The sequence below is a fragment of the Actinia tenebrosa genome, unplaced genomic scaffold, assembly GCF_029948245.1.
Source record: "Actinia tenebrosa isolate PJP-AT-01 unplaced genomic scaffold, QUT_ActTen_1.0 PGA_scaffold1__47_contigs__length_23844297, whole genome shotgun sequence".
Taxonomy (NCBI): domain Eukaryota; kingdom Metazoa; phylum Cnidaria; class Anthozoa; order Actiniaria; family Actiniidae; genus Actinia; species Actinia tenebrosa.
This window is the reverse complement of record NW_028292578.1, coordinates 19,315,592-19,334,501: the sequence shown is the minus strand read 5'-3', so window position 1 is coordinate 19,334,501 and position 18,910 is coordinate 19,315,592. Positions and strand designations below refer to the sequence as shown.

General features: G+C 37.3%; 2 protein-coding genes across 2 annotated transcripts; both read right to left on the bottom strand.

The window, feature by feature from the left end:
- Positions 1-660: 660 nt before the first annotated feature.
- On the bottom strand, positions 661-11,080 carry LOC116294051 (uncharacterized). Its single transcript, XM_031701579.2, has 2 exons — positions 9,963-11,080; positions 661-5,517 (listed from the first exon to the last, which is right to left on the bottom strand). The coding sequence occupies exons 1-2, from the start codon at positions 10,361-10,363 to the stop codon at positions 2,415-2,417; spliced, it is 3,504 nt and encodes a 1,167-aa protein (XP_031557439.2). The 5' UTR covers positions 10,364-11,080; the 3' UTR covers positions 661-2,414.
- A 3,051-nt stretch (positions 11,081-14,131) lies between these two features.
- LOC116294053 (XK-related protein 4) lies at positions 14,132-18,837 on the bottom strand. The gene is made up of 2 exons (XM_031701581.2): positions 18,257-18,837; positions 14,132-17,647 (listed from the first exon to the last, which is right to left on the bottom strand). Exons 1-2 carry the CDS (start codon positions 18,667-18,669, stop codon positions 16,516-16,518), a joined length of 1,545 nt encoding a protein of 514 aa, XP_031557441.2. The 5' UTR covers positions 18,670-18,837; the 3' UTR covers positions 14,132-16,515.
- Between the last annotated feature and the right edge of the window lie 73 nt (positions 18,838-18,910).

Below are 18,910 nucleotides of genomic sequence, written 5' to 3'. Positions count from 1 at the left end.
ATCAGTCTACACATTTTGTGGATCCTGCAAGAACCATGTTATGACGGAGGTACGGTTCCGTGTGGGGAAGATGACAGTGATTTCAGCGGGGTTCCTTTGTATGTTTGGTTGTGCTGCAGGGTGCTGCCTGGTGCCCTTCATGTTGTCACGATTCAGTGATGTGGTCCATTCGTGTCCCAACTGTCAGATAAAATTAGGAAAATATCGCAGAAAATTCAAGCATATCTTTAAAAACGTAAACGATATATAGTGCCAATCGATAAGCTTTACTATATTTTGATTCAGATAAATAGAATACTGCGTTATTTTTAATCATATTTATATTTCTGCGACCGTCTTTCTTTTTGCGTAAAGAAATTCAATACCGAAAAAAATAGTAGCTACATAATAAAACGAATAAAACAGCTTTTTCCGTGCTTCGTTCAGTAATAAATCACTTAGGAAGCGCCGTCAGCACTCAAGAAAGGTGAGAAGCACTCGCCTCTACCCGTGTTTCTCCTTACACTTCTTTCGTGCTTACGTCAATTCCCGCGAGCTTTAATACTGAACGGAGCACGAAAAAAGCTGTTTTATTTGTTGAATATACGGTTATCACAATTGAAGACACCTAAACTGTTACTCCATGTACAAGAATGAAGAACGCACTCAGTAAATCCGTAATTTGTTTCCCTTCCTTTAATGGGATACACAAACCAACCCGCACGCGTACTAACCATTCCCCAAGTTATCCGATAAATAATTCCCAACTAGAATTAAGTATTCAAACATTGTTTTTCGTTTACCTTTTACCCTCCTTTAACCAGCATTCGGTACATTGAAATGACGTCACATCCACCAAGCAATCAGCGCGCGAGTTATTTTTTGCCTATCGCCTTTCACGATAACATCGCTTATTGAATCAGTGTATCATCGGACTTGACTTTGCCACTTTCTCACTGTGAACGAGCGCTTTTAAAAGTATATATTTGCGGTAGTTTTTATTTTCACATTCAAAAACGGCTGTTAAAGACATGTTTACACTACCTAGCTTTACCCATATCTTATTATTTCCTTAAGAATTTACATCTAAGGCCCCGTTTACACGAAGCCGGATATTTTTTTATCCGGGTAAAAAAAATGTGCGTTTAGATGCGGCTTCGTGTAAACGCTCAGCCTTTTCGACCGTTTACACGAAAACGCTCCATCGACTCGAAAACGCTCATAGGAGCTAAATGAGCATGCGCATAGTTCCTGAGCCTGCGATCTCCCTTGTTTAGTGACGTCAGCGTTTACGAAATATCCGGCTTCGAGTGTTTACACGGAAACGCATAGCCAGCGTTTTCAAAAATATTCGCTTTGAAAAGCGTTTACGAAAATAGCCGGCTAAAGACCGTCTTCGTGTAAACGGTAGGCCTAAACGGATAAAAAATATGCGTTTACAAAAATATACGTGTAAACGGGGCCTAATGATCCATCCAGGATTCTAAATAATGTGCGCTTATTTTGTAGCACCATTTTACAAAATCTCTTAACTAAATTTTAAATAACTCATTAAGTACCCGGCTCGTAGATTGCTTAGATTATTTACACCGCTTACTTATGAGCGCCGTTTCTTATATAAATATATGCACATTTATTACATTATTTTTCGGAAGTTGCTTTGTTGATAAAAAAAAACGACCTTTAAGATAAGATGAAAGATGGACTGCCCAATGAACTACTTCGACGATACGGCGGCGATCTTGTCAGGGGGCAAGACAAAACAAAGATGACGGTAAATATATAGTTTCGTGTGTTTGTCCTTTCTTTTATAGGTAAAGGCGATGGATGTGCCCTCTTGATTCATATTTTGTTGTATTCTCTTACTACTGTAACAAAGCTTTATTTGCACCCTGGACGCCCTATAATGCCTTGCGATCCAAGATGGCTGACGTATCGTCGAAGCAGTCCTTTAGAAATAAGGACAAAACTCTGTATCGTCCAATCAAAATCGTACTCCGAGGACGTGCTACTGTGCATGCTCCGTAACGGATCAAACTCCACCCCAGCCCCCAGACATTATTGCTGTTCCTGGAACATGCGCAGTAAGAATGACAGATCTCTGGAGCAACGTAAGTGAAATAATGGTCAAAATGGCCGATATCTTTATAACCGGTAAACTGAAACGCTCGTATTATCTGTTGATATCGCGATTGTAATTTTGAGCAATAAACCCTTTGGAATTAATGTTTTTGCATTTCAGTCCCCGTGTAATTTCTATGGAGAAAAAATGTCTAGCGGCTAGTTCCTCGCGCATGCCCATGCTGCTTTCATGGTTGTATCCGATATTTTTTTCGTTTTCTCCCTGTGTTCAATAAATCGAAGTGTTTTTACAAATTTCTCGTTCAGTCCACCTTTCATAACAAAAATGTTCCATATTTTGACAAGCACCATTATTATACTCTAATTTCTTGAATGAATCCAATAGCAGAATCGCTCTTATTAACGTAGTCTTGTGCTAAAAACTTAGGTTTCCGTTTTCTATGTTTGAAAATAGCTTTATGAACCCATACAGGGCTACCAGGTGTTCGCATTGCATTCTGGGATGAACTTGTACCCAGTCTCTTAACCTTTCCCTGCTTTGCAATCCTGTCCGACCCAAAGTCATATGTATGTCTCTTATTGTAACGACCTGGCTTATTCTCTGCTTCTAAGTACAATACGTTTTCGAAGAGTGATGAACCACTGCTATCAAAACCATTCAAAGAACGACCTTGTAGCGATTTCGAGTCATTCGAATCTGTATCTGGCTGCGTAGACACGACCGGTGTGTCCACCTCTGGAGAAACCGACCGCGGTCGTTCGTCCAAATCACGCAGACTATCACTATCAGTACCCAAGTCATCCAGATCGTCAACTTCATCGAGATATGCCAAAGGTACAGATTCGCGAGAACGGCGAACGGTCGAGAATCTAGAAGGTGACAGGTCTTCAATCAGAACCACTTCGTCAGACGAATCCTCGCTCGGTTCCTCGTGTGAGCTCGGCTGACTAAGTTCTTCGTCAAAAAAGGTTGTTTCCAGCTTCGATTCTTCAGGCATTTCTTCTAGCGACAAACCATTTTTTTTGTAGTCGTTCAAGTCAGACTCATTATTTTGTTTCATATTTTTACGGAAAAGTCTTTCTTTATTTGCATCTTTTTTAACCCATAAAGGTTGTGAAAATTCATCAGTTGTGCCTCGATCTATGTAGACGTTTGAAGGCCGTTCTAATCCTCTTTCGTCGCTGTTTGGTTCAGAATTTATGTTTTCGTTACTCTCAAACCCATCCAAAATTGCGACACCATCGTTGCTAGGTAACGTCTCATCCAATGGAGGCTCTTTAATAGCTGGAAGCGCTTCGTCGCTTAGCAACCCAAATTCCTCGTGATCTTCTTGTATCTTGGAAAGTCGTTCGAATGATTTTCTCAACGAGCCAAACTTGCCTGGCTTCAGAGGACTGGAAACAAAATTATCAAAAGTAATGGTCTTATTGTATCGCTTTCGATTTTTGCCTTTCTTCTTGGCGCGTTTTGATTTTCTTGAGAGCTCAGCAATATCAAACGAGTGCCGCTTGTTGATTTCCTCTTCCTCGTTTCCTAGCGAATCTATAAGCATTTCGTCGTACGAATGGCGTCTGTTACGCGCGTTAGAGAGACCATCACTGCTTACATTACTTGACTCACTCTCATTACCCTCGTCCTTCACCGGAGGTGGGGAAATCTTCTTTGGAGGGTGCGGAGAAGGAGGGGCGTCCATTATATTCTCCATGACTTCTTCTTCTTCTTCTTCCTGAGAAGAACCACGCGATATTGCAGTTTCAGAATTTGCCGAGCTGTCACTCAATTTTACTCTGTTTTTGACATCTTTTTGGTGGTTCACAGGTGCTGGCTCTATTTCTTTGTCGCTGGATGATTTTGTTGGCGAGTCCCGTTCGTCCGAAAAAATCCCTTCGTCGGCAGTCGAAGTTTTGGGACCTCTGTACTCAGGTTCCTGGTTAGTTTTCGCGTTAACACCCATTCGATCTAACAAGTCGTTTAAACTATTCGTAAATGAGCTAAGACTGCTTTCCGAAGATAAGGAAATGCAATCCGAAGACACGAGGCTGTACCGATTACCAAAGCTTACCGAACCGTAATTGATTTTTGGAATGTCATCTTCTCCGTCGGAGATCACCTCGTCTTTCGTTTCGTCATCTTTATGCAACTTAGAGGCCAACATTCGCTTTGCTTTCTCAACTGGGCTTTCAACAGGTGAATCAGGTAGAGAACTTGGCTTTCCATCGTCGTTACAAGTGCAGGTCATTTCCGAGTTTGCACTGTTCTTAGGATTGTCAGCTAGTGATGATTGAGAATCACGTGGACTGAGTGCCAGCGGTGAGGCAGCAGTTATAACAATATCAGGTACTTCCTCGGTATCTTCTTTAATACTTTGCGCATTTCGTAGCAGCATCTCTCTCTCAGGGCTGTTGCGCCGTCCTTTAATACATGCACCATTCAAAGGTCGAATATCATCGTGATCCCAGTAAAGATTTCCAAGTTGGGAGTTATCACGAGGGAAAACTTCAAGCTCCATGTCACCGGCGGCTTCTCCATTCTCTTCATCCACATCACGGCTCATCAATAACTGAGGGTCTGAAGTAACGTCATAAAGTCCAAGCTCCCATCTCTTAATTCGAAAGCAGCAACAAAAATACAAGCCGTACATTTTTCGGCCGTGAAGAGTAAACCTCCGTTTACGTAGGAACATTCCTTTGAAGGTATGACTGTGATGATAAAATCTGTAGTACAAAACCATGAAGATGACGCCTAAAACAAACCCTCCCCAGACTGTAGCCAAGGCTGCGTAGGTCAAGGTTGGGCTGAGCGTTCTATTTGGATACCACATTGATATTAGCAGGGAATCCTCGACCAGCATCACGGAGTAGTATAGAACGATGCGCTTACGCGTCATGCCTTCTTTGGTGTTAAAGAAACAAAATATGTAAATGAATGCGATGATGGAGTTGAAGATCTTCTCTTTACAAGGATGTTCTCGGCCGTTTTCATCGATGCAAAACTGAGTTCTCTGACAGCTTAACCAAAGAGCCATCAATATCCAATGTCCAGCTACAGCCAGAAGCATCCACTGCTTAAAATGAGAAGCGAATAATACTAAAGCAACCACACGGGATGTGATCATACAGCCTCTCCAAAGAACTTGACAAGTAAAGCCCAACCACGGGAGATCCCGCGCATTGTCCCGTAAGTCCCGTAGAGCTTTACTATAACACACAAGGGCCCAAACAACGGATATAAATGAGGTAATCGCTGCAATGGCGATCATTAAGTCCTCTCCGATCACGAACGAGTTCCGCTGAGTGAGAACAAAAAGTTGGAGAACACATTGTGGAGCTGAATGGGCGAATGCTCCAAGGAGTCTTAGCATGCAGAGGTCTCTCCATTCTGTTACAAACCGCTCTTCAGCTCGTACAACTCCGCCATGTCGTGACAACCAGCATAACTTGATGGCTGACCAGTATCTGTGCACATCAAAAATATATAAGGTTTAGTGACCGACTTTAGCCAATATAGACCTTCTTCGTTGAGGTGCAGTGTTTATCCATTACAGACCACGTGTCTTCCCTAAAGAATAAGATTCTTGGTTTGAGTTGCAACAAGGAATTAAAAGAAATGATACTCCTGGCAAATGACACGTGTTCTTTAATGGAAAAGAATTGCACCACGACGAATAAGGAATGAATGACACAGTCATAACCACAGGCGACGAAGCTCAAAAAAGGTTCGAGATCCTGCGAACCCCCTTTCTGTCCTAATTTGAAAAATGTGGAAAATTATTAACCCTTTTTCCTGATTAGCTTTTCAGCATCTTATTAACAACCCTGCATCCTGATTGGTTGTTAAGCATTTCATTAGTAACACTGCTTCCTGATTGGCTGTTAAGATTCTTATTAACAACCCTGCAACCTGATTGGTTGTTAAGCATTTATTAGAAACTCTGCTCCTGATTGGCTGTTAAGAATATGATTAAAACCCTGCTTCCTGATTTCCTGTTAAGCAACGCAGTAGCAACCATGCTTTTGATTGGCTATTGAGGATCTCTTTGACAACCCTGCTTCCTGATTGGCTAGTGGCTTCCTACTGTTTCTTGGTTGGCTAGCTAGCTAGCTATAGCACCCCACTATTTTCTGATTAGTTTTCCCACTATTTCAATCTAAAGAAAACGGCACTGACTGGCTGACCTCAGGCATCGTACCTATCTTTGATATAGCTGATAAGACATTAGCGCGTAATTAAGTAATACACTTTGACATGCACTATACTATATAAAAGAACTAATGCGGTTTACATTGATCACGCCAAACGATAATATTCAAACTCAACATTGCAATGAACATTCCGTCATTCATCATCTTAAACCTTCAAGCCTAATTAGACTAAGCGTGAGTTGTAGTGCTTAAATATTATTTCAACAGACAATTCGGGCCCGACTTGTGCCGAAAATAATCTAAAAAAGGCGTTGCTGGTGATAGATAAATAAGTTTTAGAATGCTGTTTGTTCTTTCCAGTCCATGCGTGCACATTTATACCGTCTGATGCGCAAAGTTCATTCTACGTGTGCTTTGTTTTCATTGGCGTTCTATTGTGATTTTTTTTGTCTCAGTGTTGTCCTATTATTACGGCCTCCCAGCAAAGATTTATATATTGCGATACTGCCACGCTGATGTGGATCAAATCAGATCTAGACTAACGAGTTTTTCTCAAATATTCATTATCATGTATGAACTGAATGGTTCCAATTTTTCTTCGCCTCGGGCCTCTAGCTCCCCCACTGTCATTTCTGCGCCCTATTGTGCTCTACATAAGAAGGTATTTGTCTTTGATTGTAAACTCCGAGCGGTTTTAACTCCAAAAATATACAATTAGCATTAAAAAACTATTACCTAAAGAGCAGTATTTTGACCTTAAAGTCTTTTTAAAATGTTAAAAATAATTACGGAACGGCTGATGATCAATGTCTTTTGCAATCATAAATATTAGCTTTCGTTCATAATATGAATCTTCCACATCAAAGTGTGGAGGTTGCTAAGCAGAGAGTTTCCCCACCTAGTGTGAGCTGATATTTGAAAAAGAAAAAGTCACGAATTGTATTGTACCGATATTGATCTTCTATCGCCATTTTTAGCATCAACCAAAACGTACCGTAAGTTCACTAAGCTATTTTCTCGGCATTTTTCTCAATGGACATTAACGTTCGATAAATTAAGTCGCTTGAAGCAATATAATTCATAATGAAGGGTCTTTAAAATGGGTTTTAAGATATTACTCTTAATTTGTATAGTCTAATTTTTTTTCATTCTCGTGAAAATTGCTGTTTTGAAAATTATTGAAGTTTAGGAGCATGTCAGTTTTGTTGTGGTTGTTTTCCGTCCTGTTTGGCAGGGAAGAAAATAAATAAAAACTCCAAACCTTCCCTCGAAGTAAAAACTGCAGACACTCGAGACTCAGGGAAAGGAAGTTAAGGGTTTACAAGGTTTTTTTATTTCCACTTACAACAATATAAATTATACCTAAAAAAGGATAAGGGTAAATTATTATAGCTTCCTGCACCCTAGTATTATCAGGAAAGAATATGGTTGAAAGTAGCGGAAAAGAGAATTACAAAATGTGAATAAGTATAGTTTGAGAATTTAGAACATTGAAAATTGAATACAAATAATCCATGATACACAAGTAAGCAAAATATGTGTTTTAAACATCTTATGAGATGAGCTTGCTTTTATTTCAAAAGGCACATCGTACCAGCTTACCGCACTTGCATATTTCACGCCAACTTTACCATACTTCAATTTTACATGGGGCAAAGAAAGATGTCTATTTGATGCAGAGCGAGTATTGTAGCTGTGAGAAATTTGAACGTCTTTAAAATAGTATTTGAAAATGTCGGGCAACTGTCGATTTACATGTTTATATGCAATTTCACAGAGCTGAAACTTAACTATCTCGAAGATGTTTAAAATTTCCAGTTTTTGGAAGAGTGGCCTACTGGGAAGATAATAAAGACTGTTAACACTAGTCACACAAGAGCCAATAAAGACAAATTAAAAAAGAAACAGAGCAGAAAGTGTTTGTTCAAGGCTCTAATTTGCATCTAGCAATCAAAAGTGTCGTGATTTGTGGTAACGGTGAGTTCTATAGAGAAATTCCACAATGTTGACAACATAATTTAATAAACTGGAACAACAAATTAAAATAGCTGATTGAAACCAATATTGGTAATTTTTGTTCGAAAAGTAAGAAGTGCTTTTAATATAAGAAAGCTAAGGAGTAAAAGGTGTGAGAATTTTGCGTAATGTTTGCAGAAGCAAAGTCAGTTTAAGTACTTTCTGGCGTCGTTTCAGTTGTCAAAATGAAAAAGGAGACTTAACGTAGAATTAATGTGGGAACGAAAAAATGAATTCGGGCGTCGACTGTCACCTGAGAAACCATGGCACCGGAAAACTCTAGGAAAAATAAATTTATTTTTATTTGAATTTTAACAGCAAAAAAATCGTCTGACTTGAATGTCAACTGCTCTTGATCCTAAGTTTGGTTCCTGAGTAATGTATGAAGAGATAAGAAAAAAACTTTCCCTTTCCGGCTTTAAAATCTTTTCAAGTATCGTTTCCAAGAAGCTAAAACCATCTTGTATTTAAAAACAACTAAAACGTTGGATATTAATCATTATTGCAGCTAAGGATTTCCATAAATACTAAAGCAAGCTATCAGTCATAAATCATGTGCAACGACGCGTCCTGCTGATCTTCACATGACGAGACCTTTTGTGAATAAAATAAAAATTTAAGCACAGTTTGAAAAACAATCGATGGGAGCCAAGCTTTTTGGTTGGATCAATGTCTAATAAAAAGACAAATGGTACTTTTTAAATAGGATTCGTCATGAAAAACAGTATCATAATGACCTGCTCATTCTTTTGAGCCAAACATTTAAAGCGGTCAACCGTATTTCGTATTTTTCCCTCAAAAGTGCTTGGCAAAAACCGCTATTATAAATATTCCCATGGTACTGGTATATAGCTATTATGCTTTCTAGATCCACAGAGCCTTGGCAAATGTTATAAAAGCATCACTTACAAATCTACTTCCCGATTAGAAGTAAAGACTCGCAAAATAAACACTATTAAAGACGGTTTGGTTGCAGTGGTGATTTGGTTTGATAAACGACCTGAGACATAACAAAAGACACCTATGGCTTTTCGTTAATAAGAAAAGTGAAGCTATATTACAGCACGCTCTAGAAGTCGATCTAGAGATATCGTAGACTAAGATTGCATGCAACTCTAGGCGAATATAGATACGATTATTACGAATTAAGCAAACGGAATTAGGGAAAACACAACAGCTGGTAACTTTGATGACAAATGCATCTCATGAAAAATGCTTCATATTTACAGTTTATTTCTGCCCTAAAGAAATGCGAACTCAAACAAAGTAGAATGATTGGCGCCCAAGGCTTTAAGAAATAATCATGATATCCAAGCTTATTATATTTTCCATCGACTCTCGAAGGCGGTATATTTATGCTATATTATCGTTTCCGACCATTTGGCATCCTTAATACTTATCTGTATAATTTGAAGTGTTTTTCGAAACTAAACCAAAGCTTGACTAGACTCAAAAACTCTTAAGTATTGCTATAAGAAATCTTTAAAACTGAAAGATTTAAGAGGAACATTTCTTTAAAATAATAAGAATGGTTCTTTTGATTGCGTCTGGTTGTGTGTACATTCAAGTTTGGAATGTGTTAATTGTTTTAGTAGCTTGGCCTTGGAGAAATAATATCCAAAGCATTGTAAAGTATACAAATTTAGGTACTTCACAGCTCGTATACAGCTTCATTTCAAGAAGTATAGATTCTAAATCACCATTAAAGATTTCGCTTGTTTGAAGTCTACTGATTAACTTACCGGTAGAGTGGTCCTATTTGAAACAGATGTACCCCAAATAGCTTGAACGTGGACTTCTTGCCATCATCATAAAACCACTTAATAGAGAATATTTGCAAAATAAACGAGGCAGTTGACACCAACCCTAAAGTCAAGCCAAAATACCAATAATTACGCTGACTGTAGTACTGTACTGACACAAGAACATCTGAACAAACGTCTGCAATAAAAGTTATCACAGAAACAACCAGCCACAAGTCTGACATGAGCGAGATAGGCTGTTCATCGTGACCTCCGATGCCAGCACTGAAAGGTGCTGAAGGTTTGAGTCTATCCGTTTCAGGGTCATTTCTAGAGGAGCTTGACATAAGGAGTTCATGATTTGTGCTTTCGTTCGGATCCCGCTCATCTTCCAGCGCCATGATCCAGTGTAACTTCACTTACTTCACCCTTGTCTTGTGTTGCTGAGACCGCGAATGTATACAATTCCCTCCAGCGGTAATGCTTCACAGCACTTACTCATGTAAATATTTTAGACAAATATTAATAAAATACAGGTTGCTATGGCTTTCACTCGTAATTATAGACTTTTGATGATATTTCACAGCCTTTTCGCTGTTTAATTATCTTGTAGCAACATCTTTTTTCTTTTTTGCTGATAAATCTAATGACTAAACGCAGGCACTAAACGCTTGTATGGACTAGCACGTTCCCAAAACCTGTCATTTACCAGCAGAATATGTCCAGACACCCAATCACTAACACCAACTTGCTTGTGTTGAAAAACATCAAAATGGAAGAGGAAAAGTTTTGATTACCAAAGCAAAACTTCGAATCTTGTTATTTTCTAAACCAGGAATACTCGTTTTAATATAGGACTATCGTTTGAGCTTTGAAGACACGTACGACAGCGGAAACTACTACTGCAAACTTATAATTGTTTTTTGTCCGTGTCGTAACAATATCCGGGACGGAATCATAGTGTTACTTGATCCAAAATCCTTTTGAATATATCCATCCAGGTGGAAACTAATATCCCAAACAAATATCTTGTACAGATATTAACAGCCACTTCATCCTCACAAAGATTTCATTATAACTAACAGAAGGACTAGAAATAGTTTCATTGAAGCCGTTATGAGCGAGTAAAGTGTTTGGAAAGCACGGAGAATCGAGCGTTCTCGATATACAAATTAGACTCTTTTCCTAAACAATCCCTATTAAGGGTATTATTGATGGACAGATGAACACATTTATGATGGATTTATGCATCAATCCTAGACTGAACACCTGTCCTAATGTTGTCGAGTCTCGCCCTATGCCCTCAGTCGCGATGAGCTCTGATAAATCCCGATAAAATGATAAAATTTTTCATATCGAACGAGGGAGAAAGTGCTATTAGTTACAGATTAGTAACCTTTTAGTCATAGAGTATCCTTTTTTCTTTCTTTCTTTTCCCAAAAAAATAGCTCTAGTATTTTATTTCATCTTTATCGGCATCTATTCCCTCATGGCGTCGACTGCCAAGTCTCTATCACTGAAAATTCACATGCAGAGAGCTCTATGTCAATTTGCTTTTATCAAAATTCATAATCTTAGTATTTTAATGTATATCTTCACATTGGGGTTTTAAGGGACATGTTTTTGACAACCAATCAAGGCTTTCATTGCCCATTTTGCTATAGAATGTCATATCTGGGCACAAAGTTGTTGATTATTCATTCTGCTATATTTGAAGTCTCGATTCTTATATCCCTGAAATAGCACAAAAAACTTAACACATATATTTCTTTAATTTATTTTCAACTCTTTCTTTGGAGCTATTCTGTACTAAGTAGCTATTACTATTTATGTTTTACACTGTACTAGCTAGCCATAGTGCGTCCGTAATTAATGTCTGCTTTCCGAGATCCAAACAAAGACCCCAGGACTCGGATTTTTTTTATTTCCAAATAATTATACTGTCACCCGCGTATCAGCATATTTATCAAACCGCAAAACCAAGTAAATCACAATAAGTAATATGAAACAAAAAAATACGTTTATTATTTCATTCATTTCATATCCTGGCAGACTTCTTAGAGACGCTTAGTAAGGTTTTTAATTTTCAAAATTTTAAGTTCACTGGGGCTGAATGTTTTTTTGAATGCGTTGGAACTGCGGATTTTCCAAATGAAATATATATTTTTCAAAGATTAACTTAACTGTTTTCTAATGACTTCCTTTCTTTTTCAAGTGCACTCGATCTGCTGCGGTTATCAAGATACATGCAAACGCGGACTATTCATTTTGTATTTCTTTTTAGCGGGTTACCTGTGATAAAAACCGCTCAAAAAATACCTAAAACTGCATAATTCCGAGAAATGCATTTGGTTGAATAGCGTTCAATTAAAATCTCCGTTGTTTAATTATTCCTCACATTTTGATAACTCATTCGCCTACATAAAATTCTCTTTCATTTTACTGCGTCATTTAAAAAATTTCGTTTCTTGCAGCGAGATTTTCTAATATGGCTGTAAACAATTATTACGTTTCGTTAACTTAATGGTTATCATTAAAGGTTCGTATTAGTCACTTGCCTGGAGCCATGTTTTTGAAAACAAATGACTGAATTAATCAATTTCGTCTGAATGGAAAATATACGGTACTGACTTGCCGTGTGTAAATGGTCCATGCATGCTGTAACACTGAAGTGGATTCCCATTCATGGTTGTCTCCAATTATCATGAATGGAAAACCATTCAAGTGTTGCACCATTTTTACAGAAACGTACCAATGTCGTTACCACGCTGAAATAGTTTCCTGATTCATGGTTGTCTCCGATTATCATGTAATTTAAAGTTTCCAATTCATGATACTCAGAGACAAATATAAATAGGAAACCATATTTTCAGTGTCATATGTACATGTCGCAACATTTAAATGGTTTCCCATTCACGATACTCGGATACGACCATGAATGGGAAACCATTTCAGTGTTATGACTTGTACATATGTATTTGAAATTGTCGCAAAACTTAAATGGTTCAACACTATACCCAGGGGCGTAGCGAAGTCTCGATTATAGGGGACAATGTACCATTTTCCCGCCAAATCCACAGGAATCCCGCAAGAATTAATTAATTTGGTGCCGAAAGCAAATTTTTGGGTTCCCGTGCCCCCTCCCTGCACTAGCGCATATACAATTGACGGAAATGATCTTCCATTCATAATACCCGGAGATAACCATGAATGGGAAACCCGTGTGTCAGTGTCACGAAATATACGGGATTCTTTGAAAATTCCGTATCAATCAATGGTTTCTTCCTATATTCATGATCATGGTTGTCTCCGAATATCGTGATTGGGAAACCAATTCAATGGTATGTCGCACCGTGTGGTATCAAAGTTCATGTTTCAATCGTAATCTAAAAAAAAAACAAAAATATTTGAAAACTTATATATCTCGTAGTATTTCAGCACTTACCTAAATGCCCTGGTATTCTCCTTGGTTTATATGCTGTCGTAGTTCTTGTAGATTTAGATTGACAGACCTTTCACACACCAAAATGCATGTGCATGCCCTTCCTTTTCTGTATTGTCCATGTCAGGAACCCCGGCTTTGCCATTGCACTTAGGGAAAAAAATCACATAACCCCCCCCCCCCCCTTATTGTAATATTAGTGCATTTGAATGCCTGCTATCAGGAATTTCGTCTCAGTTATAAGCCCACTGTATTACTTAGTACTGTGTAGCCCCATAGCACATTGACAATGCAATATACTTAGATTATACTGTTTCTGAGCACATTTGCATTTCAGTCAAAGCTATTACAGTTATTGCTGTATGAAACACTTTTTAACACACAACTGGGCACAAAGCCTGGATAGTGCTATCCAGCAGATAAATTCTTATCCAGTGGATAAGTCGATGACATTATCCAATAAATTTATCCATCAGATAGCACTATCCAGGCTTTGTACAACTGTGCCCAAATTTCAGACAATTTTCCCTTCTTTTGATAACCTACCCCCACCCCCCCCCCCCCCCCCCAACCCTATTACAAGCCTCCCTGACCATAAGCCCAACCGAAAACCCTACTGAAAACCCTACAGCATATGGTATCATGTCTTAACATTTAAAACCTGATAAATTCAAATAGGCTTTATAAATCTAATTCCATCAATTTATTAGTATTTCAAATAATTATGAAAACAACTTTCTATTTCCTCCAATCAACATGAGATTTACTAAACCTTTATATTAAACAATAATATTTACATTTCTCTCTTTCATATTATTTAACCAATGATATAAATAAGTAAAATTATTTTCAGATTATAAAATGTCCACAAATAATAAATTAAAATAACCTTTTTCTATGATATTTTATGTTATGGATGTCTTCGTAATAGAAATTTCCAGCAAATTATAATTATTTGTATAATTATTTTTATAATATTTACACCACACTAATTAAAACAAAACTGCTTATTTCAACATTCTTATCACAATCACCAAGTTAGAGCGCAAATATTTGTATAGGAAATCACACGATCTCGAGTACAATTTGGAAATTAATAGACACGCGAGTCTATTAATTCCAAATTGTATGAGAAGAACGTGCGATTTTTTGTTTATAGTTCACTCAACAAAATTTCAGTAAAAAATGCGAAGCGACGCCGTTCATCTTTGTCTATTTGGCAGGCCGATTTCCAGTCCATCATGCAACTGAAATGCATAAAAAAGAGTAGTTCTTACGGCTTTAAAATTTTATTTATGCTTTTTAAGTACAAAATGATAGAAAATAATTGTTTTGACATTGTTTTGGCTGCGTTGCCATAGCGACTTAATTCGGTACTCCTACGGAGTACAATTGACGCTATAATTGTACTCCTCTCGACCAATCAGAGTCTAGTAATTTTGTTGAGTGTACTATAAAATTCATTAAAAACAGTTCTAGTTATTTAAAGCTGAATAGCACGAACCAAACAATAATAATTGAAAACAAAGGATTTTTCACCAATTTGCACTATTTAGCTTAGTAATGCAACTACTCGGACTAACGTTCCTACTTTAGCTTATTACTGTTTCACTGATCAATAGGCCAGATGGGTCATCTGACTCCCATGACCAAAATGCCTCTTGAATTTTCTTTCTCATTGAAATTTGTATTCCCTCATGAGAATAGTAAGACAATAAGCCTGAAGTGAGATGACGTTTTACCCCCGTCTCTAGACCATAATCCTTTTCACACTGCTTTTGTTCTTTAATTATGACTATTGTTCCTGTATTCTCTAAGGAATCAAAAATTTTAATATGAAAGAATTTTAAAAACTATTATGGTATGCAGGGGGGGTTCGCCGGGGGTATAATGTCATCTCACTTCAGGCTTATTGGTACTAATAAACTAAACAAAAGAAAATGTGCAAGGGAGTCTGGTAGTAGAGATCAATGACGCCATCATACAAATGTCCTATTGTTGTGCTCTTCTGCAGTAATCACCATCATCATCATATCAACAGTCATCATCATCTTAGCTCAACATGATCATCATAATGAACACCAACATAACAAAAGTGATTATCATCATTACAATCATTATGAAGAAGTCACCATCATCATCATATCAACAGTCATCATCATCTTAGCTCAACATGATCATCATAATGATCATCAACATAACAAAAGTGATTATCATCATTACAATCATTATGAAGTAGTCACCATCATCATCATATCAACAGTCATCATCATCTTAGCTCAACATGATCATCATTATGAACACCAACATAACAAAAGTGATTATCATCATTACAATCATTATGAAGAAGTCACCATCATCATCATATCAACAGTCATCATCATCTTAGCTCAACATGATCATCATAATGATCATCAACATAACAAAAGTGATTATCATCATTACAATCATTATGAAGTAGTCACCATCATCATCATATCAACAGTCATCATCATCTTAGCTCAACATGATCATCATTATGAACACCAACATAACAAAAGTGATTATCATCATTACAATCATTATGAAGAAGTCACCATCATCATCATATCAACAGTCATCATCATCTTAGCTCAACATGATCATCATAATGATCATCAACATAACAAAAGTGATTATCATCATTACAATCATTATGAAGTAGTCACCATCATCATCATATCAACAGTCATCATCATCTTAGCTCAACATGATCATCATTATGAACACCAACATAACAAAAGTGATTATCATCATTACAATCATTATGACAGTAGTCATCATTATCATCTTCACAAAAATCATCATCCCCATAATCAAGTCCCACAGGGGTTACGTGTAATGCATGATTTAGGCTACAATAAGAGCGTCATAGGTGAAAATAGCACAATACATGAATTTTAGAAATATTGATGCATGAATTATGATGCTGAATGCCCCAGTGTCACCCTGTCACCCCAATGGTCTACCTGTGGTATATTCATCAAAGGAAGCCTGAAATAAATTTTAAAATGTCAAATCACTATCTAACTAACTAAAAAGTGTGAAAACTTTTTCTGTTTATTCTAAAATCAATGAAAATCTCATTATGAATTAAATCCAAAATTCTGGTGAAGCATGTCCATTACCAACAGGAGATGCTCGTGATACTTCATTTGTGCCACGTGATTTAAGGTACAAAGCTTCTGAACCAGAGACTAATATTGGAATCTCTTCATTGGAAAAATGACGTGGTAATATTTCGATACTTGGATGGGTATTACAACTTTCCCGAGGTCTGCGTGTTAAATCTATGTTGCCATTACTCGTTGAAAGTCTTTGAACCACATTAGACTCATCTTGGGTTGTATCTGCATTTTTGATTGCTCTGACCTCACAACAACAGCACCAGATTCTAGTGAACAAGTACAAATGTTCATTTTCAACCTCAAACTGTTTTCCTCTCTTAAAGCAAAAGCCTTTTTCTTCAATATTAGGATGATAAAATTGATAATATATTAGCATAAAAATAATTCCAGCTATAAAACCACCATAAACTAAACTGATTGCTACAATCGAAACATTGCCGAATAAAGCACTATGTGGATACCACATCACGACAGAGGCAGTGTTTTCTAGGAGCATCAGAAAGTAGAAAAGAAGGAGCTTGAGTCTGGTCGATCCTTGAGTGATGTTGAAGAATGAAAAATTGTAAATAAAGGCAACAATTCCATTGTAGCACACTTCACGACCTGGATGGTGATTACCTTGACTATCCATGCAGAAATCTGTGTATTGCAAAACCAGACACAGAAACATTATCAGCCAATGTACGCCAATGCAAACGAATAACCAAATTCCAAAAAATGAGGCAAATAGAACCATGGCTATGATTCGTGATGCCAGCATCGATAACCTCCACATAATTTGAAAGAAAAATCCTATCCATGAAACTTTATGCCGCATAACATCTCTCAGGGAGTTAGTATAAGCCACAATTGCCCATGCAAGTGATACAAGGGAGCAGGAAGCAGTAATGGCAGTTAGTAAGTCACTACTGGTATTAAATCTCCTGTGGTATGCAAGAATGTATAGTTGAAGGACGAGTTGAGGTGCAGACTCTAGATATGCCTCAAATAACCGTAACATGGAAATATCACGCCATTCAGCAAGGAAGTAGTGGTATTCAAAGGGGCTACAGTTTGTTTTTCTTGTTCTCCATCCACTGCGGAAAACTCTCCAATATCTAAATTGAGAATTGAAGCAATATACTATTTCAAAGAAAAATTTATAAAATAGTTACAATGTTACATGTACAATCACAATGTTATACGTACTGTTCAAGATTTTGGGATTACACCTGAAACCTTCTTGACTTGTTATGTTCATTCATACCTAGTAGGTCATCAGGGTGGATTGATTTACTGAGCAATATCAATCTTGGATCAAATTACAAGTACTTATAAAAAAAAGTAATATTTTTTTTGTATTGTCATTAAGCCCCACTTGAATATTGAAATCCTATTTAGACATATAAGATACATGAATTTTTACCACATATAATCAAACACTCTGCATATTTACTTTGCTTTCCTATATTTCTTGGGGATAATTTTTTACGGTAAGAAGGTCAAGTAGTTCAGCACACACAGGGATGGAAATACGCTAAAAAATTAAGCTTAGCTTACGTAATGGTTGGAAAAATTAATTTTGACATTAAGTCATCTAAAATAAACGATTTGTAACAAAATAATAAGAAAATTAATGATGTTAAAGGCGGGATGATTGTGGATAAATGGAGAAACTAAATATATTAGGGACTCAGTTTCGAAATAAGGTTATTCTTGACTTTTACCTTATGAGAGGTCCAAGGTGCAGCATATGCAAGACGTAAATAAACCAATTTTCTTCTCTACTTTCGATGGTCTGCGTATCCTCGTACAACCATTTTGCAGAGAATATTTGCAGCGTAAAAGACGATAAAAGCACAAATCCCAGCGTCAGTCCAAACCACGTGTACTGTCCTTTACTAAAATATAAACCAGCTACAAACAAATCGCTTCCAATGTCAACTAAAAAAGTAAGAATTGAACCCAAGGCTACCAGATCCCAAAACCAATGAACCTTTTTGTTTCCAACTCGTTCTTCATCCGGAATATCACGACGTGTGGCGGGAAGATCTGTCTGATCGACATTTCTTGAACGATTTTGAAGGACACCATTATTATTTTGAGAAGATTCTCGCGTCAAATGCACTTCGGCCGCCATATAAGTTTAGGTTCCAGATTTCTAGATGATGACTTGACCACCCGAATCAAATATTCAGATCGAAATTCTTTCGGAAATACATTAAAACATTGCTATAATCCTGTAAATGTCCCCTAAAAACCCTTCTTTTGGAAAGTCAATAGCCAAATACCGTCTTTCGTTTTCATGCGTATTTTTAGACTGTTTATATTATTCATAATAACCCAACGAATAATTATCGATTTGTTAATATGGTCATTCG